This window comes from Canis lupus, chromosome 36 (assembly GCF_048164855.1).
Source record: "Canis lupus baileyi chromosome 36, mCanLup2.hap1, whole genome shotgun sequence".
Classification (NCBI taxonomy): Eukaryota; Metazoa; Chordata; class Mammalia; order Carnivora; family Canidae; genus Canis; species Canis lupus.
This window is the reverse complement of record NC_132873.1, coordinates 21,307,670-21,325,498: the sequence shown is the minus strand read 5'-3', so window position 1 is coordinate 21,325,498 and position 17,829 is coordinate 21,307,670. Positions and strand designations below refer to the sequence as shown.

The 17,829-nt window shown below is 44.5% G+C and overlaps 2 protein-coding genes across 12 annotated transcripts in view; one reads left to right on the top strand and one right to left on the bottom strand.

Annotated features, from left to right (window-relative positions):
• The window catches only part of SPATS2L (spermatogenesis associated serine rich 2 like), a 161,225-nt gene extending 154,146 nt beyond the window's left edge, over window positions 1–7,079 (top strand). For 10 of the 11 annotated variants that reach the window (XM_072812748.1, XM_072812752.1, XM_072812751.1 and 7 more), the window contains 3 exons: window positions 192–294; window positions 3,334–3,554; window positions 6,172–7,079. In XM_072812748.1, the coding sequence (XP_072668849.1) occupies window positions 192–294; window positions 3,334–3,554; window positions 6,172–6,567 (720 nt within the window). In that variant the 3' untranslated portion in view covers window positions 6,568–7,079. Of the gene's footprint in view, window positions 1–191; window positions 295–3,333; window positions 3,555–4,327; window positions 4,472–6,171 lie in introns of all 11 variants that reach the window. The other variant, XR_012024801.1, reaches the window with a different exon arrangement.
• LOC140625381 (uncharacterized) lies at window positions 5,152–17,821 on the bottom strand. The gene is made up of 3 exons (XM_072812654.1): window positions 17,813–17,821; window positions 13,021–17,769; window positions 5,152–7,015 (listed from the first exon to the last, which is right to left on the bottom strand). Exons 1-2 carry the CDS (start codon window positions 17,819–17,821, stop codon window positions 16,990–16,992), a joined length of 789 nt encoding a protein of 262 aa, XP_072668755.1. The 3' UTR covers window positions 5,152–7,015; window positions 13,021–16,989.
• Window positions 17,822–17,829: the final 8 nt, after the last annotated feature.

Below are 17,829 nucleotides of genomic sequence, written 5' to 3'. Positions count from 1 at the left end.
ACCCTCACATATTCCCAGAAGAAGGTGCTCGTGCTCCAATCCTGGTTGAACAGAGCCACGCGGTCCAGAACTGGCGGGACCGGCCTCCCGCTTAGCAGTGGTAGCGGAGAAGAGCAGAGTGAATGAACCCGCGGTGTGCCTCAGACACTTCTGTAACTGTGGGGCTCCTGTTCTACTTCTCTTTCCTCCAGCACTTTGTCAGCGAGCGTAAATATGATGAAGAGCTCGGGAAAGCCGCCCGATTCTCCTGTGACATTGAACAGCTAAAGGCCCAAATCATGCTCTGCGGAGAAAGTGAGTTTTGCATACTTGCTAAATAATTCTGTGTGAGTAAGCTTGGTGCTATTTGGAGTCGATATGGGAAATGTCAGGTGCGCGGTCCCCCAGCGGGGTTAAAGCGAGGTCTAAAGAGATTTAATGATCTAAGGTCACAACACAAGTCACTAGAAATGTCAAGATTTGAACTTAGAGTCTTCAAATGCCACTGCCCATCAGTAAATCCCCAGGATGTATTAAGCAGAACAGGTCAACTCGTCCATATCTTTTGCAAACTTTTCTTAAGCACTGCCAGAGAAACTGCCTCTCTGATTTCCAACAGCCTGGTTCCACGGAGACCTGTTACACTGAGAGCCAGTCGCCCTAACAAGTCTGGGGACAATCGGCTCTTCTGTAAAGGGCCCAGCTGTTGTACGTGTGCTGCTCAGCGGTGCCCTGAGCCTCTCCCCTGGTTGGTTCTCTGCGCTTGCCGAGTGAAGTCTGCAGATAATGAAAGACTTCACTTCAACCATTAGCTTTAGTCTTGTTCGCTATTAAGCCTTAATTAGAGCAGTTAATGTGCAACAAAATTGGCTGATCTTTTTTTTCTCCTACTCCAGCCCACCCACCAGGGGAGGTGGGAATGAGCAGGGAAATGGCATCAAGGAGGGGCACAAGGAGGGAAAGGAGGACTGGTGAGGGACATGGAACAGCCACAACCCCAGAGTCAGCTGAAAATTTGAGATTGGGCTGCACTTTTTTTTTTTTCCCAAAGTCGAAAGTTCTTTTCTTTACGGAGTATAAAAGAATAGAAGCTTGATCTAAAAATTAGAGGACTGTATTAAATAGAACATGACATTACTTTTATGTATCTTTTGCACTTTTTATGCGTGTTTCATTTGTGTGAGTTATATATTACATTTATCGTTTAATTTCTTTTTTTTTTTTTTATTTATTTATGATAGTCACAGAGAGAGAGAGAGAGAGAGAGGCAGAGTGAGAAGCAGGCTCCATGCAGGGAGCCCGATGCGGGACTCGATCCCGGGTCTCCAGGATCGCGCCCTGGGCCAAAGGCAGGTGCTAACCCGCTGCGCCACCCAGGGATCCCTATCGTTTAATTTCTTATACTCTACTATGTAATATATGGTAACAGGATTTGCTTTTATCATTTCACAACATATGGTTGTGATTTTTCCATGTCAATGTATTTAATTCATAATTTATATAAACCTAATTGACGCGACCAGTCCCCTGATTGTGGACACTTAGGTTGCTCCCAACTTTTCACCATTAAAATAAAACTGCTGTGAACATCCTCATTCACATACTTTTGGCAGTTATCTGATTTTCTGACTGCATTTCTTTTTTCTTTTTTAAAGATTTTATGTTTGAGTAATCTCTACACACAACATGGGGCTCGAGCTCACAACCCTGAGATCTAGAGTCTCATGCTCCACCAACTGAGCCAGCCAGGAGCCCCGACTGCATTTCTTTGCAATTATTTTCCTTTTTTTTTTTTTCTATGTGTTCCCTCCCTTATGTAAAAATCTACCCCATTTATCATTCTCTACCCCCAGCTTTTGCCTCATCTCTGAAAAAGCAGTTTGGTTCATAGTTGGAAATACAACTGTCCATGCAAGTTTCCACTTGTACCTACCTGGTGGTGAGCAAGACCCTGATGCCAAGTGACCGGCACCCTCTGAGGAGGGGTGGCCCATGCAGCTTCACCTGCTGTCCTCCAGAGTACTTCCAGTGCCATCTAGTGGGAGGAACCATCCCTTACCAAATAACAAGTGCCCACGTGCAAGACGGCCTCCCCTGCTGGAGACAGGAGTCCTCAAAAGGCCCTTCCAGCTCGGCTTTGTAGAGAGCACATTGAAGACCCCCCGCTAATGAGCCAGAAATTGTCATCTCCAAGTCGTAGGACATAATGACCCCCGTGAAACTGAGCATAGTGAGCACAAGAGCCACTGAAATCCCCTGGTCATGTTTGGACACCCCCCAGTGTGCCGTCACACCTTACCTATAAATGAGGGGACTTGAGATGCATCCCTGTCCTTTCCATTTCTAATGTTCTTTGATCCCTAGTAGTAACTGCTAATCCTCTGGAAGAACCCTAGGATTAAGTCTGATCCAACACAGGTAGCAGAGAAAATTGCTTTTAAAAATTGGTGACAATTTTAAGATTCAAAGGTCTTACTGTCCAGCATGGCAGTCAAATTCTGGTGAAGGGTGAGCGGGAGGTCAGAACTTTATCCTTGAGTGATTCTCTGCAGCCCAGATTCAGCATAATCACATAGAAATCATCTCCTCCAAAACCACCTCTTTCAAAACCAGCAGGGATGGTGATGATAAGCATTGAACAGACCTGCCTGAGCTCGCTGGGAATCTGTAGTTTAGTCACATCGACTTCAGCATTGGAATCAGTGCTGATCTGTAGCGGAGCTGTCAAAAATGGGATTGAGAAAAGGCCAGATAATGTGGCTCTCGTGGAATATGAATGATGCTTTGGGGCATGTTTGGGGTTGGCAGGCCTGGCCCTGCTGTCACAGAATATGCATGACCCAGGGTGACAAAATTCCTGACACCCAACAGAACATCATGGCTCTCATGAGCCAAGTGTCCATGTGCCTCCCGATCTCCCTGCGTCTCTATAGCACCCATGGCCTAGCGATCGGACAAAGACGACACGCACGGGTTAGGTAACGGGGAATCCAAGAGGCACAGTACGCTTGGGGACCAGCATGAGAGGGCATTTCAAGATGTCATTGTCTCTCTTCCTTTTGTGGTTCTTAACCTAAGGAATAGTATCATAGTCGCTCATATACATTTTATTTCCTACAAATGTTTCCCAACCTGGATGATGATGCTGTAATCACAGTTCAGTGATTGTCACAAAACTTTGCTGGTCTCCCAAATGTGAAAGAGCCTTTCAAATGACATCTTTATAAAAAAACAAACCAACAACAACTTAACGTTTTTATGAAGCTCCTGCCAGTGTCTCCCATCTGCTAACAGGTTCCTGAGGCAGGAGAGTCCATGGCACAGCCCCTAACCGCGCACGCTTTCTTGTTGCAGTTACACACCCAAAGAACAACTATTCCTCAAGAACTCCCTGCAGCTCCCTGCTGCCCCTGCTGAATGCCCACGCAGCAACCTCTGGAAAACAGAGTAACTTTACCCGAAAATCGTCCAATCACAACAAACCCTCTGAGGGTAAAGCAGCAAACCCAAAAATGGCGAGCAACCTTCCCAGTGCTGCCGACAGCTCTCACCAGGCTATGCCAGCTAATAAGCAGGTAAGCCCCTGTGGGGAGGCCACCTTGCACTGCCTCCCGGGGTCCTGCAGCCCCTGGTGCAAGGTGCCAGGAAGAAACTACCTGCCTGACTTCAGAGGCCTCCATCTGCCGGCTGGTCCATCCGTCCACGTTTCACAGAGGGACAAAGTAGCCTTCATACGCTTTCGCATTAGCAGTGACCCCCTCAGTGAGCCACCTCTTCTGGTGCCCTTGAGGCCACCACCTCGAGCCCCGGTAACTGGCTCATGTGCAGAAGGGACTCACACAGACGTGGGAACAAGGTTCCGTACCTGGCCACCGACACTACTGGTGAAAGGCCATCTGGCATTTGTTTTTAAAAACCCTTAAATTCCCATGTATGTGTAGTTTATCAGTAAGAGGCCAAAGTCAGTTCAAATTTCTCTCTCTTCTTTTGGGCTTTCGGTAAAGAAAATCTATTTCAAAATGACATTATTAATCTTATCTGCTATAGCACCTAAAAAATATAAGTGTCCAAAGGTCAGTCTTCCTTCTTCTGTTCCTCCACTATATGCTTGAGAAATGATTTCCCCCTTATCATTAGAGAATGAACAAGAAACAGGATTTGATGATACAGACATTGGGTGTGCTATAAAGACACCTTTCATGGTCTCTAAGAAAGAGAGCTCAAAAAAAGAGGCTTTTTAAAGGCATTCCAAAATCCTGGTTTCCTAACAAGTGCCTTGTTGGATTCTGTGGTCTGCATTTTTTAGAATTCTCATTAATGACACTGACAAGCATTTCTCTGGCCCTAGATGTCTTCCTCACCTTTAAAACAGCACTTTGACCAGGAGCATTTCTTATATTCGTGGATTAAAGATCATAATCAAATCTGTCTTGTCATCTAAATACATCTTCACGCTTTCGTTCTTTGGTCGTTAATAAACCCCAGATGAAAAGTAAGTCTAAAATTTAGTTTGGGTTTCCCTTTCACTTCTTTAAAAACAAAAGAAGCCAAATTGAATGCTATCTACATAGATACTTTTTCAGCTCACTGTTACCATTTCCAGTAAAGCAATTCAGGCAATGGCTCATTTAAACGGAAATACACTTAGAAGCCAGAACCCTGCAGACGCAGGCAAGAAGGGCCTTTGCACCAGGCCCTGCATTTTGGGGTAAACCCTCCTGGCCCTCTCCCAGCCACGGTCCTCCCTATGGAGCAAGACCGAGTAGATGTCATTACTCTGAATCTCTACTCTCCCTTCTGAGATCCTGGAATTCTATTTCCAAGTGGCCTCAAGCCTGCTCTCAGGGTCTGTTTGGACAGCTGCCTTGCATATATCACCTCGAGAGCTGACCATACTACCTGTATGCACACCCCTAGATTCAAAGGTGATTATTTGTTGGCGGGGGTGGGGGGAGGACAGAGCTTAAGTGTGCAGGCTGGAGTGTCCACATTCATGTGTGCAAGGCCCACTCACAATGTGGCAAGGAGTCAGAGGTAGGAAGAGACCGTATTCACTCATGTGGTATAGGGGCCTGCCTTCGTACTCTTGCCCTGGGTCCTGAACGATTGGGAGTGGGTCTGCCCTACACCGATACCATCCAGTCACAAAGAACACAGTCAGAACCTTATATATTTGAGTCATAAAATCACATTTTAATAATAGAAATTTGATTTTTCAATAAAGGCCTATGTCCATGGGATAACGTATTTATGAATCTTGTCAGGAGACAATATGCAAAACGGGAATGGTTCTGTCATTTTCTAACTGTAGACCTTGGGCAAGTCGTTTATATTCATTATCCTCATCTATAAAATGAAGCACATAATAGCAACTAGGCCCAGTGTGATGACACACGAGACCGTGCCTTGCGTGATGCCTGGCACACTGCAAGCACTCAGTAAACGTTGGCTGTTCCCTCAAGGAGTTCAGAAATCCTTCCCTGGTACAGGGACAGACAAGCTAACCGTTGCTACCTCTCTGCTCTCCCATTTATGTTCTTGGTTGCTGATTTGTTGAAGGTTGCCAATTTTCCAGAATGATGCTTCAGAACTCATGTTGGCTGAGGATTACAAAAAGTTTAGAAGAAGAACTAATTACCTCTGTGAAAATACACGTTACCTCCACATCCTGCCAAGTTCTACCAGATAGACCTCATCCTTGTATTTACCCAGGATAATATTTCTAAGCTATGATATTTGTTTGGAGATAAAAATAGAAAAACTGCTTTAGAGAAGAAAACTTACAAAATGAATTTTAAGCAGAATTCTACATTTTTCTTATATAGAGAATGAGAATTCATATACATAATCTGTCTAGAAGGTCCAAGAAATTTGCATGGTAGGGAATCATCATTGTCCTGCCTCTGTGTTACATTTCATTCCATTATATTTTAAGCGTACTTTATGGGGTTTATTTGGCTCTTGAATTGTGTCTTATGCTTCTGAACCCTCTCGTCCAACATCAGTAATTTTCTTGGAGCTCTACCTACAAGACAGTCCACTATTCTTTTTAGCTTGAGGATTTTATCAGCTTGACCCCATCCGCACATTGTCCTATTCTTCTAGGGTATAAGTAGCTTAGAGTTTTGGTTTCCCTGATGTCATCTGGAGTTTGCTGGCATCTAATACCTAGCTCTCTTCTTCTTTTGGCAGAATGGGTCTTCTAGCCAAAGACGAAGGTTTAATCCCCAGTACCATAACAACAGGCTAAATGGGTCTGCCAAGCCACAGGGCAGCGGAAATGAAGCTGATGTGATGATGAAGGGCAACAACCGCCATGAACACAGAAGACAGCCGCACAATGGCTTCCGTCCCAAAAACAAAGGCGGCGCCAAAAACCAAGAAGCCCCCTTGGGGATAAAGACCCCCGAGGCCCCAGCCCATTCGGAAAAGCCCCGGCGAAGGCAGCACACTGTAGACAACTCTGAGGCCAGGCCTTTCCGGGGTAACGTTGCTAGGGTTTCACAGTGCAATCTCTGCCCCACAAGAATAGAAGTTTCCACAGATGCTGCGGTCCTCTCAGTCCCAGCTGTGACGTTGGTGGCCTAAGCTAGGAGGAAAACAAAAAAAAGCAGTTTTCACCCAGTTTCGGTTCCCTGCCCGAGGTGCTGACCCAATTCGCTGCCAAAAGAGAGTCAATCAGAATATACAAACCCTATATGGTTGTGTCATCCTCTCTTAATCATTTTTACTAATTCTAATAATCAGCTCTAGCTTGCTTTCATAACTTTCATGGCTTTGCTTGATCTGTTGACGCTTTTTCTCATCAAGACATTGCAGCATTTTAGCCAGGCAATATTTACTCATTTGTTAGGAAAATCAAGATGTGGCTAAAGATCAGAGGCTCAGTAGCAACCTGTGTTGTAGCAGTGATGTCAGTCCATTGATTGTCTTTAGAGAGTTAATGTTGGAAAAAAAAAAAAAATCTTACTGATCAGACAAACATGATCTGCTGAAGACACATGCGCTTTTGTAGAATTTAACATCTGGTGTTTTTCTGAAAAAAAAAATATATACATATATTGCTTTATTTGAAACAAATTAAAATATGCTGCATTTGACACCTGGTTTGCTTTTTTTATTGATGCCCACTTTATTATTAAATGTGGGCATTCACTGACTTTCACGGAAACTGAGAGGTTGTGGCACAGAGCTCTCTCCACAATACTTTTTCACTTAGGACAAGTATTTTTTTCAGAAGAAACCAATGCCTCACAATGGCCCCTGCCAGTACGTTGCCCACATATAAGTGGTATGAACCCCAGTCATCTTAGACACCATGTGGTAGTTTGGAAATGTTGGTTGCAAGTAACATAGACCTCAGCTCAGTCTCGCCTAAACGATAAAGACAGTTTATTGGTTCAGTGCCTGAAAAGTCCAGCAACAAAGTATGCCTTAGGTCCAATTTGATCAGGATTCAAGCTCATTTCTCTTGATTACCTCAGCTCTCCTTCCTCCTTAGGCAGACCTTGTGTTCAGAATGGTGGCAGGTAGCCACCTTGCTTCTTAAGATTCAAGTCTATCCCCTACACTGTCCAGAAGAAAAGAGATGCACTCCAGGTAGCATCCATGTGGAGCAAGTATCTTTGTTGAAAGTCCCTGCGAAAAAAACCCTTTGCAAAGGTCTTGAAAATCATTGGCCCAGATTGCTGGCTACCAAACCAAACACCAAAATGGGGGAGGGAGCAGCAAATAAGATGTACTAATTAGTATAGACTGATTGGATCCCAGCTCTGGAGCTGGGGTGTGGCTAGCTCCCCAGGAGCACAGGGGCTGTATGGGAAGGGCTACTGTTCCCTCAGGAAGGGAGAATGGATGCTGGGAGCCCAAGCCCCAAATAACCCCAAGTCCCCTATCTTTAACTGCAGCTCAGTTTGGCCACTGCTTCCATTGAACTTCTGTGGGTGCTACATTTCTTTTTTTTTTTTTTTTTTTTTTTTTTTTTTTTTTTTTTGGGTGCTACAGTTCTGTTGGCCTTTTTCAAGGGCAAATGCTTATTTTCAGCTCAACATTAACATTTTTTCTGGCAACCCAGGTTCAGTGGTTCTCTTCCACAGAGCAGCCCTGAGCAGCTGAGCCTACACGCCACGCAAGCATCCATTTCTTTTGCCAAGCACAGGAGGATGTTTGCTTTCTCTGCGAGAGCTTTCTGAGGTCTCTGGGTGTACCCAGAGATTTAATAGGAATTTTAAATGTTAAGGCACATTCCAGGAAGGAAGGAAGAGTTGTTCGTTCAAATAAGAAAGATAAATGTTCAGGACTGCAATCCCCATTTACTCCATCTGAGGCCCCGAATTGATATTTTACAAGACAGAAGGACTTTGCACAAATTTTGTGTAGCAAGATTTGGCCTGCCCCTGAGAAATGTCAGTGTACATGGGACAGCTTGAAAGAGGAGTCAAATAATTCTTGCAACAGAAAAACAACAGATTTTCCAGACCAGGAGTGCACCTTCCTTTGTCAGCACTGGCCCCAACCGCTCTCAGCCTTGACTGACTCACTGGCTCCCATTGCTCTCAGGGTCAAGACCGTTCAGACACATTCCTAAGCACATTGCAAATGCGCCCAGGTCACAGAAAAAAAAGAATGTGAAAAAGCGTTCAGACCTAATTACATTTTTTCCTAGATTTTGCCTATCTTATGAGCCCCTGAACATGTGAGCTTTTACTAATTTGCATGTTTGAAGTGGTAATTTCAATATTGTAGTGCCACTGTCAGGCCATTTCAATACTATATTACATCTATTCAGGTGGAACCATTGTGATCTTAGCTGGGCAGTAGTCTGCCGTTCTGTTAAAATGCTTTAAATTCCTTTAAAAAAAAAATCCACAGGCAGGAGCACTCTCATGTCTCTACTTAATGCACAAAGCCAGAAGAATAGATTGTTCACTCTTAAACATTTCTTTAGTAGAGGTTAAAACATTTTAATACCCATGAAGATTGAATAACTTCAAAACTCACCTACGTTGTACCAAAACTCCATCTGAGAAATTCAAACCTCCCTGTTGGGTTTCCATTACATTCCAAATTTACATTCCATCTGAGAATCTGCATACCCCAGCTCTGTCCTGTTGAGCCTATCCTAGGGGTACTGAATACAGCAAGGCTCAGGAAGTTAAACACAAATCAAGCAAAATTCACCCTCAATAAAAGATGTAAGGAGTTTGAGGGAAGAAACTACAAACACAACATATCCAATTTAAAGCTCAGTTCACAAGTAGTTCAGTTCTGCTGGCATCAGAAAGAGAGATTCTAATTAAATATTCCTGGGGAAGCGACATCAAATGAGGTTAATGGGAAAAGTTGCCAGACCAAAAGCGACCTGCAAATTTTTTGCCAAAGTAAGAGATTTGGAAATTGTGACTCGGAAAGCCTAGATTTGAGCCTCGATCTCAATTTAATCATGAGAAGGAATCTAGGACTTGGTCAGTTCTTTTTCCTGGGTAACTGGGAGGAGGAGGTGGCTGTGGAGAAGGGGAAACAGAGATAGGGGGAACATGAGAGGCTCCTTTGCCAGAGCTTCACCCTCCCTCCCTCCCCTTTTGCACTGTCTGTTTAGAGTGTCCTCTTGGGTCTAGAGAGGGTAAGATTTTTCCCTTCTCTGGGGACAGGCGAATGGTAGCATCCGGGAACTGTGTAGCGGCACCTTGGTTACTACGCTGGCTTCAGAGGCCATACCTAAAATTCTGGCACAGTTGGGCTGGGACTCCAGATTTCCTCCAGGCACCAGAAAACGAGACAAAGGAGAAAGAACCAGTTACCTGTTCCCACATTTCCTAAGCAAACTCATCACCACCATCCAAATCACTCAACTGGCCGATACACTGCTCTAGCATTTTCCCGAAAATAGTGAGCCATCGTAACTGCTCTAATTTGAGGAGGAAAAAAAAATATCTCAGGGATTCTCTTCTTACCTCAAAATCTGAAGCACATTTTACTACTACTCATTGCAAGCTATTACAAGGATTTTTTTTTAATCCTTTTGCTTTTCAGAACAAGGCTTATAAATCCTAAGGAAGTTCTCTGTCTGTTCTTAGTTTCAAAGAACCAAGTCCCCAGTCTTTGGCCGTGGATCAGCCCAAACCAGCGTTCAGTCCCATGACAGTGGCCCCTCAGGCAGAGGCGCTCTGCTCTGGGCCTGGCCCCGCTGAGAAGCGCACAATGTTGCTCTCACCACGCAGGTTCTTATAAATTGTTTCTGGTGATTGGTGTTTTCAGGAGCCCCCTCCTTTGTGAACTCTGAAGCTCAGAAGAGCTTCTCACAGCTCAGAAGAGCTTTTGGTGCTACCACTACATTCAGCTCTCACAGGCCACACAGTTTTTTGTTTTTTTTTTTTAATTTTTATTTATTTATGATAGTCAGAGAGAGAGAGAGAGAGAGAGGCAGAGACACAGGCAGAGGGAGAAGCAGGCCCCATGCACCGGGAGCCCGACGTGGGATTCGATCCCGGGTCTCCAGGATCGCGCCCTGGGCCAAAGGCAGGCGCCAAACCGCTGCGCCACCCAGGGATCCCTAGTTTTTAGGGAATAAAGAAATCCTAAGCAAATTTCTTTCTTTGCTTGAGAAAATATGTAGATTTCTCACCCAAAAAAAGGTATTTCAGAACCGTGAGTGCAACAATGACCAAAGAATTTCTACAGAAAATGGGTGTAAAATGTACCTCCCATCAAAAACACAAAACTATCCTATTTTTAACTTCAGATGCTCAAGTTTGAATTAGATTTACCTATTCCTAGTCCTCTGTGAGAATACACTTTCTCTAAAACACCATCACTATGTAATAAGCTGGCTGTATTTTTACCCCTCTGCCAATGCCTGACACACAGTACAAAAGCAATAAATACAAGAGAGCAGATAGGAAAGAGTGGTCAACTCCAATACCCCCAGAAAATTCTGGAGTCTCAATGGCTTTATGCAAAATAATCCAGTAAGCCAATTCTAGAGAAGATGGGAAGAGAACAGAGCAACTAAAATGCTGACCCTAGTGGCAGACTGCCTGGATTCACTTCTAGGCCCCACCACTTCCTGGCTGTGTAAACTTGGGCGTGTTTCTAAACATCTCATTACCTCAGTTTCACCATGGGCTGATAACCACACCTACCTTGAAGGTTAGTTATTAGGATTGAGTAAATTCATCTTTGCAAACCATCTGGAATAATTCCTAGCACTTTGCATAGATCAGGTTTTGATCAGGAGACTGTAACCACAAAATAATTTAAATGAGGAAGCTTTATAAATTTATATGAGGAAACTTCATATATGTGTCGTGTGTGTGTGTGTGTGTGTGTGTGTGTTTGTGAATGAGAGAAGGAATAATTAGTAATGAGGGATTAGCTACTAAAGAATACAGGAATAGGGACACCTGGGTGGCTCAGGTTAAGTGTCTGCCTTTGGCTCAGGGCGTGATCCCAGGGTCCTGGGATCAAGTACCACGTTGGACTCCTTGCATGGAGCCTGCTTCTCCCTCTGCCTGTGTCTCTGCCTCTCTCTCTGTGTCTCTCATGAATAAATAAAAAATAATTTAAAAAAAAATGTCTAAAAAAAAAAAAGAATACAGGAATAGTAGATACAGGGACAGTTACCATTGGAGTAGAGACAGAATGTCCAAGGAAAAACAAGTTTGGGTGAGCCTCCCACCCCTACTCACCCTGGCTGCCCAGGCAGAGATTCCAATAATCTGGAGGAGGGTGTATCTGTGGCCCATTAAAGATCAAGAAGCTCACTGAGGTGCTGGCATGCAAGAAGCCACCCATGGAGCACTGGAGAGCCAGTCAGCTTACCCCAGAGGAGGTGCTGGCCAATCTGCCAGGGGTCTGCCTGCAGGGGTGCCACTGAACTCTGGGAATCTCGCTGGGGTACCAGCAAACCCTTCCAGGAAGGCCCCTGCAAGGGTATGGTTGAATTATCTGGGGAGCCAGCAGGGGTACCCACAGGACTAGAAGCTCCACCAAAATTTACTGGGGGTGAGGGTCTTTGGGGTTCCCACACCCCCACTGAGCACCACAGGAGCAAGAACACAGAGATGCACACTGAACCAGCAAAAAGGCCCTTCCTCCTGCAGTGTCCCCCAGGGACGAAGTCAGGGAGCTAAAGAGAAGTGCTTGTAGAGCTCCTGGACCAGGAGCAGGGCAATAGAGTGGATTTGGAACTGCAGGGACCAAGACAGCCCAGCCCAACAGAACCGAGAGGCGAAGAGCTGATAATTGGCATACTCTTAGAACGCGCTATCAGAGGATTTGATGAATACGTAGCTATGCAGCATACAGAAGACTATGCAGGAACGTGCAGAAGTCCTGCCCAGCTCATCTTTGGAAATGGAACAGCAAGGTCCCACAGGAGGAGGCCTACCGTAGTGCGTAAGGGCCGGTCCTCCAGGAAGAGGACATGCAAGTGAATCCTGTCTTTGCCTCCTACTAGCTGCTGGGCCGCTTACCAAACCCCTCTGTGCCTCAGTTCCTGCTACAATACCAAAACCAAAAATATAAGTGGGAGCTAATAGGATATATTTTTTTAATTGATAGGCCCGAGACACCCTTTCTTTGGTATCATCCTCTCCCTTGGTCCCCACGGCTGCCTGTGACTGACAACAGGGATGTTTCCTCACATACTCATGGCCTCCAATTAGGAGAAGCAATTATTTTGCTCTGGTTAAGTCACCCACCTAAACCAATTGTTCTCAACTGGGGGTAACCAATTGTGTGCCCACCTCCCACCCATAGGAGACACTTGGAAAAGTCTGGAGACATTTTGATTATAACAACTGGGGTAGGGGTCGCTGGCCAGGGATGTTGCTCAACATCCTATGCTGCACAGCAGTTACCCACAATAAAGAATCATCCAAAACGTCAATAGTGCCGATGTTAAAAAAAATCCTCATCTGGAGGGAACAAGGGATCTGGAGAGAGGGAAAAGAACAGAGCTGGTGAGCAGGTGCATGTTGCCTTCTTCCTCTAGCTACGCCAGGTTCCTGATGGGTTCCTAACGGGTTCGGCCTAGCTTACCAGTAAAATCCGGACTGTCTGACCAGCAGCTGACGTCTAAATGTACCGCTTCTGAGGTCCTTGGGCTATTCCTGTCATCTACATAAAAGTTGAGTTTCCACATCTTCCAAACCAAGAAGTTAGGGGATGCATTCTTGAAAGAGCTGCCCTTGAAACACAACGTCCAAATTGTTAAAGAAATCTTGGCAGAAGGAAGGAATGTTTGCCTCTTCCCAACTTGAGCAAACACACAACTGTTTCCTTTCAGTAACACAGTTTAAAACACATTTCTCTTCGAAGCTTCGAAGCAGCCCCCCCCGCCCCCTTCATTCCAGCAGCTAGGCAAAATTTTACTAAGGTAATGAGGGCTTCAGGGTAAAAGAAGGAAAGGAAAAGCCTGAGAAGCAACAGAATAGAATGAGAAGTTGTTAACTACACGAGGGCAAAATACAGTTACCATAAAATTCTGTCTGTCTTAGCCACAGCCTACCTCAGGAACCATCTAGCTAGCAAATATGAGATGTCTCTGGGCTGTCTGGGGCAACACATGTGAACAAAGAAAACTGAGCTTCTCTGTAACAATGTGTGACAATGTGTGAGCCATGTGTACCTCATGAGGCTGACAGGACACTAGGTGAAAATGGCCCTTTTGAGGCTGCACCACCAACCAGATTCCATGAATAGGAAATTCTGAAAACAGCTGGAAACCAATTTTTTTTTCTTTCTGTTAGCTGTTCATGTTTCCTTTTTTGGCTGTAGTACATGCTTGAAATCCTGCATATTAACTGCAGCCCCCGACAAAGAATCACTCTTCCACTCTTCACCGAGGAATCCACAACTTGTTGACAGTTTTCAAGGGAGTTTCCACATATGGGAAAATGACAGTATTTTCCATCATTAGAAAGTTCCTAGTTAATTTGGGAATACGCACATGTAAATAATTTGAAAATACTTTCCATTTGCTAGAGTAGAAATTTTTTCCCTTCGTTTTATCAAATTCATACTTTCCACTTAGTATCTAACCAAATATAAATGAAAGTTATCCAAAGGAATTGCAGGTATAAGGCAATCCTTTCGAAGGTAACCCCATATTCATACAGCATTCTCCCCTTTATAGAACAATTTACTACCACAAGTCTTTGTGAACATTCAAAATGCTACTTAAATCAAAATTTTTCTATGAACAGTTTCTCAGGTAAAGTCAAATATACTTGCATGTTAATTCTTTCTTTTAAAAAACATGAGGAATAGCTGGATAATTATACTATATTTAACCACAGACTGGGAAGTGAGTCAACAATTTTTTTCAGTGTTAGCACTTGAATAGGATTAAGTCTGTGAATGAAAAAGAAATGGCATCAGCAATTCTAGCAGAAGCAATAAAGCAGGAGGAGAGAGACCAGACCGCTTTTTTCCCTTCTCAGAAGTCAGGCAGTATTGGCATCGAGCTCTCTGAGATCAGCTCTCTGAGATCTCATGATCCGTGGTTCTGGATTACTTTAAACAACTTGACAAGTTATATAACTGTTACGGTCATAACTAACGGTAATTTTGGTCATTAGCAATAATCACCCTACTAAGGAACTTCCACCTCTTTTGTTCTGACACTATATATACTCTGCAAGGTCGGAAATCAGTTTCCACAGCTCCTGAAGATTGCTACCAGACATATTTTTAAAAATCCTTGTAGGGGGAGAGAGGGGGATTGCCTAACCGTGCAGAAATTTACCGAGGGACTACCATGTACCAGGCATTGCGCATATGGAGGCAACAGAGTCCCCTCTCTAGTAGGAAACAGACATGTAATCCAATACTTTAATACTTTTCTGCTCAAAAACTTTAAATATTAAACAAATTCACATTTTTAGTCTACTTCCTCTGTCTAGCTTTTCCTTTGGTCAGTGGTGTTGTGTCATTCTGTGGATACCAGGTTATGGGTTTGGGATGGGGAGTATCATGATCGTACAGCTTTTATTTTATTCAACCTCATTTTTTCCTTGATCTTTAAAGAACTGGGAAAGACTTCCTTCATTATGTCGTTGTTCTGAAACTAACAAGCAAAATGAACACAATAAAAAAGAATATATGAAAATACTTTATAAACTGTACTGTAATATTGAAACAAAAACTTATTATTTACAAATATAAAATATAAATTGTCAGCCTTAGGCTCTCCATGACACAACTAACCAGTTTTAATCTGGGCAAACCAGTTTTCAACAGACTACCTGTAAGGGCATAGTCAGGTATCTTTTCTTTGTTATGATCAGTAACTGAATGTCCTACTCACCATTAAAAATTTCTATTCTGTGTCCTCTGACCCAACAACTGCACAAAACCTACATTGCCAAAGTAATGACACCGAACCATTATTTATAAGGCACGCTTTTCCTTTTCTTATTTTTTATTTTCCAGGAAGAGCAATGGGTTATCATGGCTTACTCCTTTGTGTCTGCAGAATCTGTATTTTCATGCAAAAGTACCTAATCCCCAGGGAACCACTCCAACTAAAGTTATGTTCAAGGTATTTGAGCATTCTGAATTTGACTTTGACAACTGATACACAAAAGGAACTACATGCTCCTTTCCACCTTAGCTGCCCCATGGCCTAGAAGCGCTTCCGGAAACTCTGCTTATAAAGACTAGATGTGCTAAATCGACTTCTTTTAAACTGCTGGCAGCGGCGAGCAGGCTGTTCACAGAATCACCCATGAGGACAGGCACTCCTCGTTTAATTGCACTTTGCTTTATTGTGCTTCATAGATACTGCATTTTTTTTTTTTTTAACAGATTGAAGGTTTTGTGGCAACCCTGCGTCAAGCAAGTCTCTTGGTACTACTGGTATAAAATATTCTTATATGAATCAACAGTCCAAAATGTCCTACATCAAGCAATACTAGGAACGTCTGAGATGCAAGTTCTCAAAATTCGCTGAGATCTTTGATTTTCAGAATGTTTGGATTCTTTATAACAGTATTTTTCAAGGTGACTAAATATTTTTTATATTCTACAGGGAAATGTCATTCACGTTTTTCTAGCCAAATTAAAAAAAAAAAAAACTATTTTAAAAGGCTGCTGGTATCTGGATAGCTACCCAAAATTGGTTTAATTATTTCATACATCACCTAAACAAGAAAGCAATTTCATAACCAGAAATAGATAAACTGCATAAACAAACAACTCTCAAACTACCAAAGGGCTCTAAGGCTTACAAATAAGTAGAGTCATGGAAAATGTTACTTTTTCTGGAAAAGTTTTGATTTTGTAAAAAAGTAATGTTCTGAGTATATTTACTCTCTCAAAGTAATGATAAGCACTGAGTAAAAAGTACCCTGCTTTATGAACTTATTTTTAATACACCGAAGGCATACAGCCTCCTGAAGGTAGAAATATGGGATCCAATTATAAAACTTAACACGTAAGAGTAAACACATACAACTGAATAGTTGTGAAAAAATAGAGAATCGATCCAAATAGTTTGTTTAAAAATATTAAGTTCAAGTTAAGTGGGAATTTTATGTATAAAAATCTTACTGTATAATCAGAATGACTCCTCAGTGGTCATTCCTGAGAAACAAATAGTAACTTAATTAAAAGCTAACATTTAGCTTCTTTCCCGAAGGGCTTTCAAAACTTCACTATTCAAATATTTTAACGATTCATTCTGAAGACATGTTATCTAATTCTCATCCCAAGACATGTTCTTGTGATGTATAAATAAATCTGCCAGCAAAAAAAAAAAAAAAAAAAAAAGTACGGAAAAAACAATCTGGGAAAAGAAAATAGTTCAACAGAGTCAGAGTCAAAGCGTGTGGTCTTAAATTACTGTCTCCCCGCCCCCCCATTTCCTTTCAGGAAGCCTTCTGAGACTGAAGGGAACCTGTGGGGCCTCACCTAGGTCCGCAGGTTCTCTCCAACCTTCCGGCTACCACGCAGCCCAGAGGAGCGTCAGGGTCACCCAGTGTCACCAGGCCACGGGTAGCCTCCGGGTCACCCAGTGTCACCAGGACGCGGGGGAGCCTCGAGGTCACCCAGTGTTAGCAGAATGCGGGTAGCCTCGGGGTCACCCAGTGTCACCAGGCCGCGGGTAGCCTCGGGGTCACCCAGTGTCACCAGGCCGCGGGTAGCCTCGGGGTCACCCAGTGTCACCAGGCCGCGGGTAGGCTCGGGGTCACCCAGTGTCACCAGGCCGCGGGCAGCCTCGAGGTCACCCAGTGTCACCAGGCCGCGGGTAGGCTCGGGGTCACCCAGTGTCACCAGGCCGCGGGCAGCCTCGGGGTCACCCAGTGTCACCAGGCCGCGGGCAGCCTCGGGGTCACCCAGTGTCACCAGGCCGCGGGTAGCCTCGGGGTCACCCAGTGTCACCAGGCCGCGGGTAGGCTCGGGGTCACCCAGTGTCACCAGGCCGCGGGCAGCCTCGAGGTCACCCAGTGTCACCAGGCCGCGGGTAGCCTCGGGGTCACCCAGTGTCACCAGGCCGCGGGTAGGCTCGAGGCCACCCAGTGTCACCAGGCCGCGGGCAGCCTCGGGGTCACCCAGTGTCACCAGGCCGCAGGTTGCCTCGAGGTCACACAGTGTCACCACGCCGCGGGCAGCCTCAGGGTCACCCAGTGTCACCAGGCCGCGGGCAGCCTCGAGGTCACCCAGTGTCACCAAGATGCAGGTAGCCTCGGGGTCACCCAGTGTCACCAGGCCGCGGGTAGGCTCGGGGTCACGCAGTGTCACCAGGCCGCGGGCAGCCTCGGGGTCACCCAGTGTCACCCGGACGGCCTACCTAAGCCCACCCACCCTGGGCAGCGAGGAGGAACATTACTGTAATCATTCAGCAAC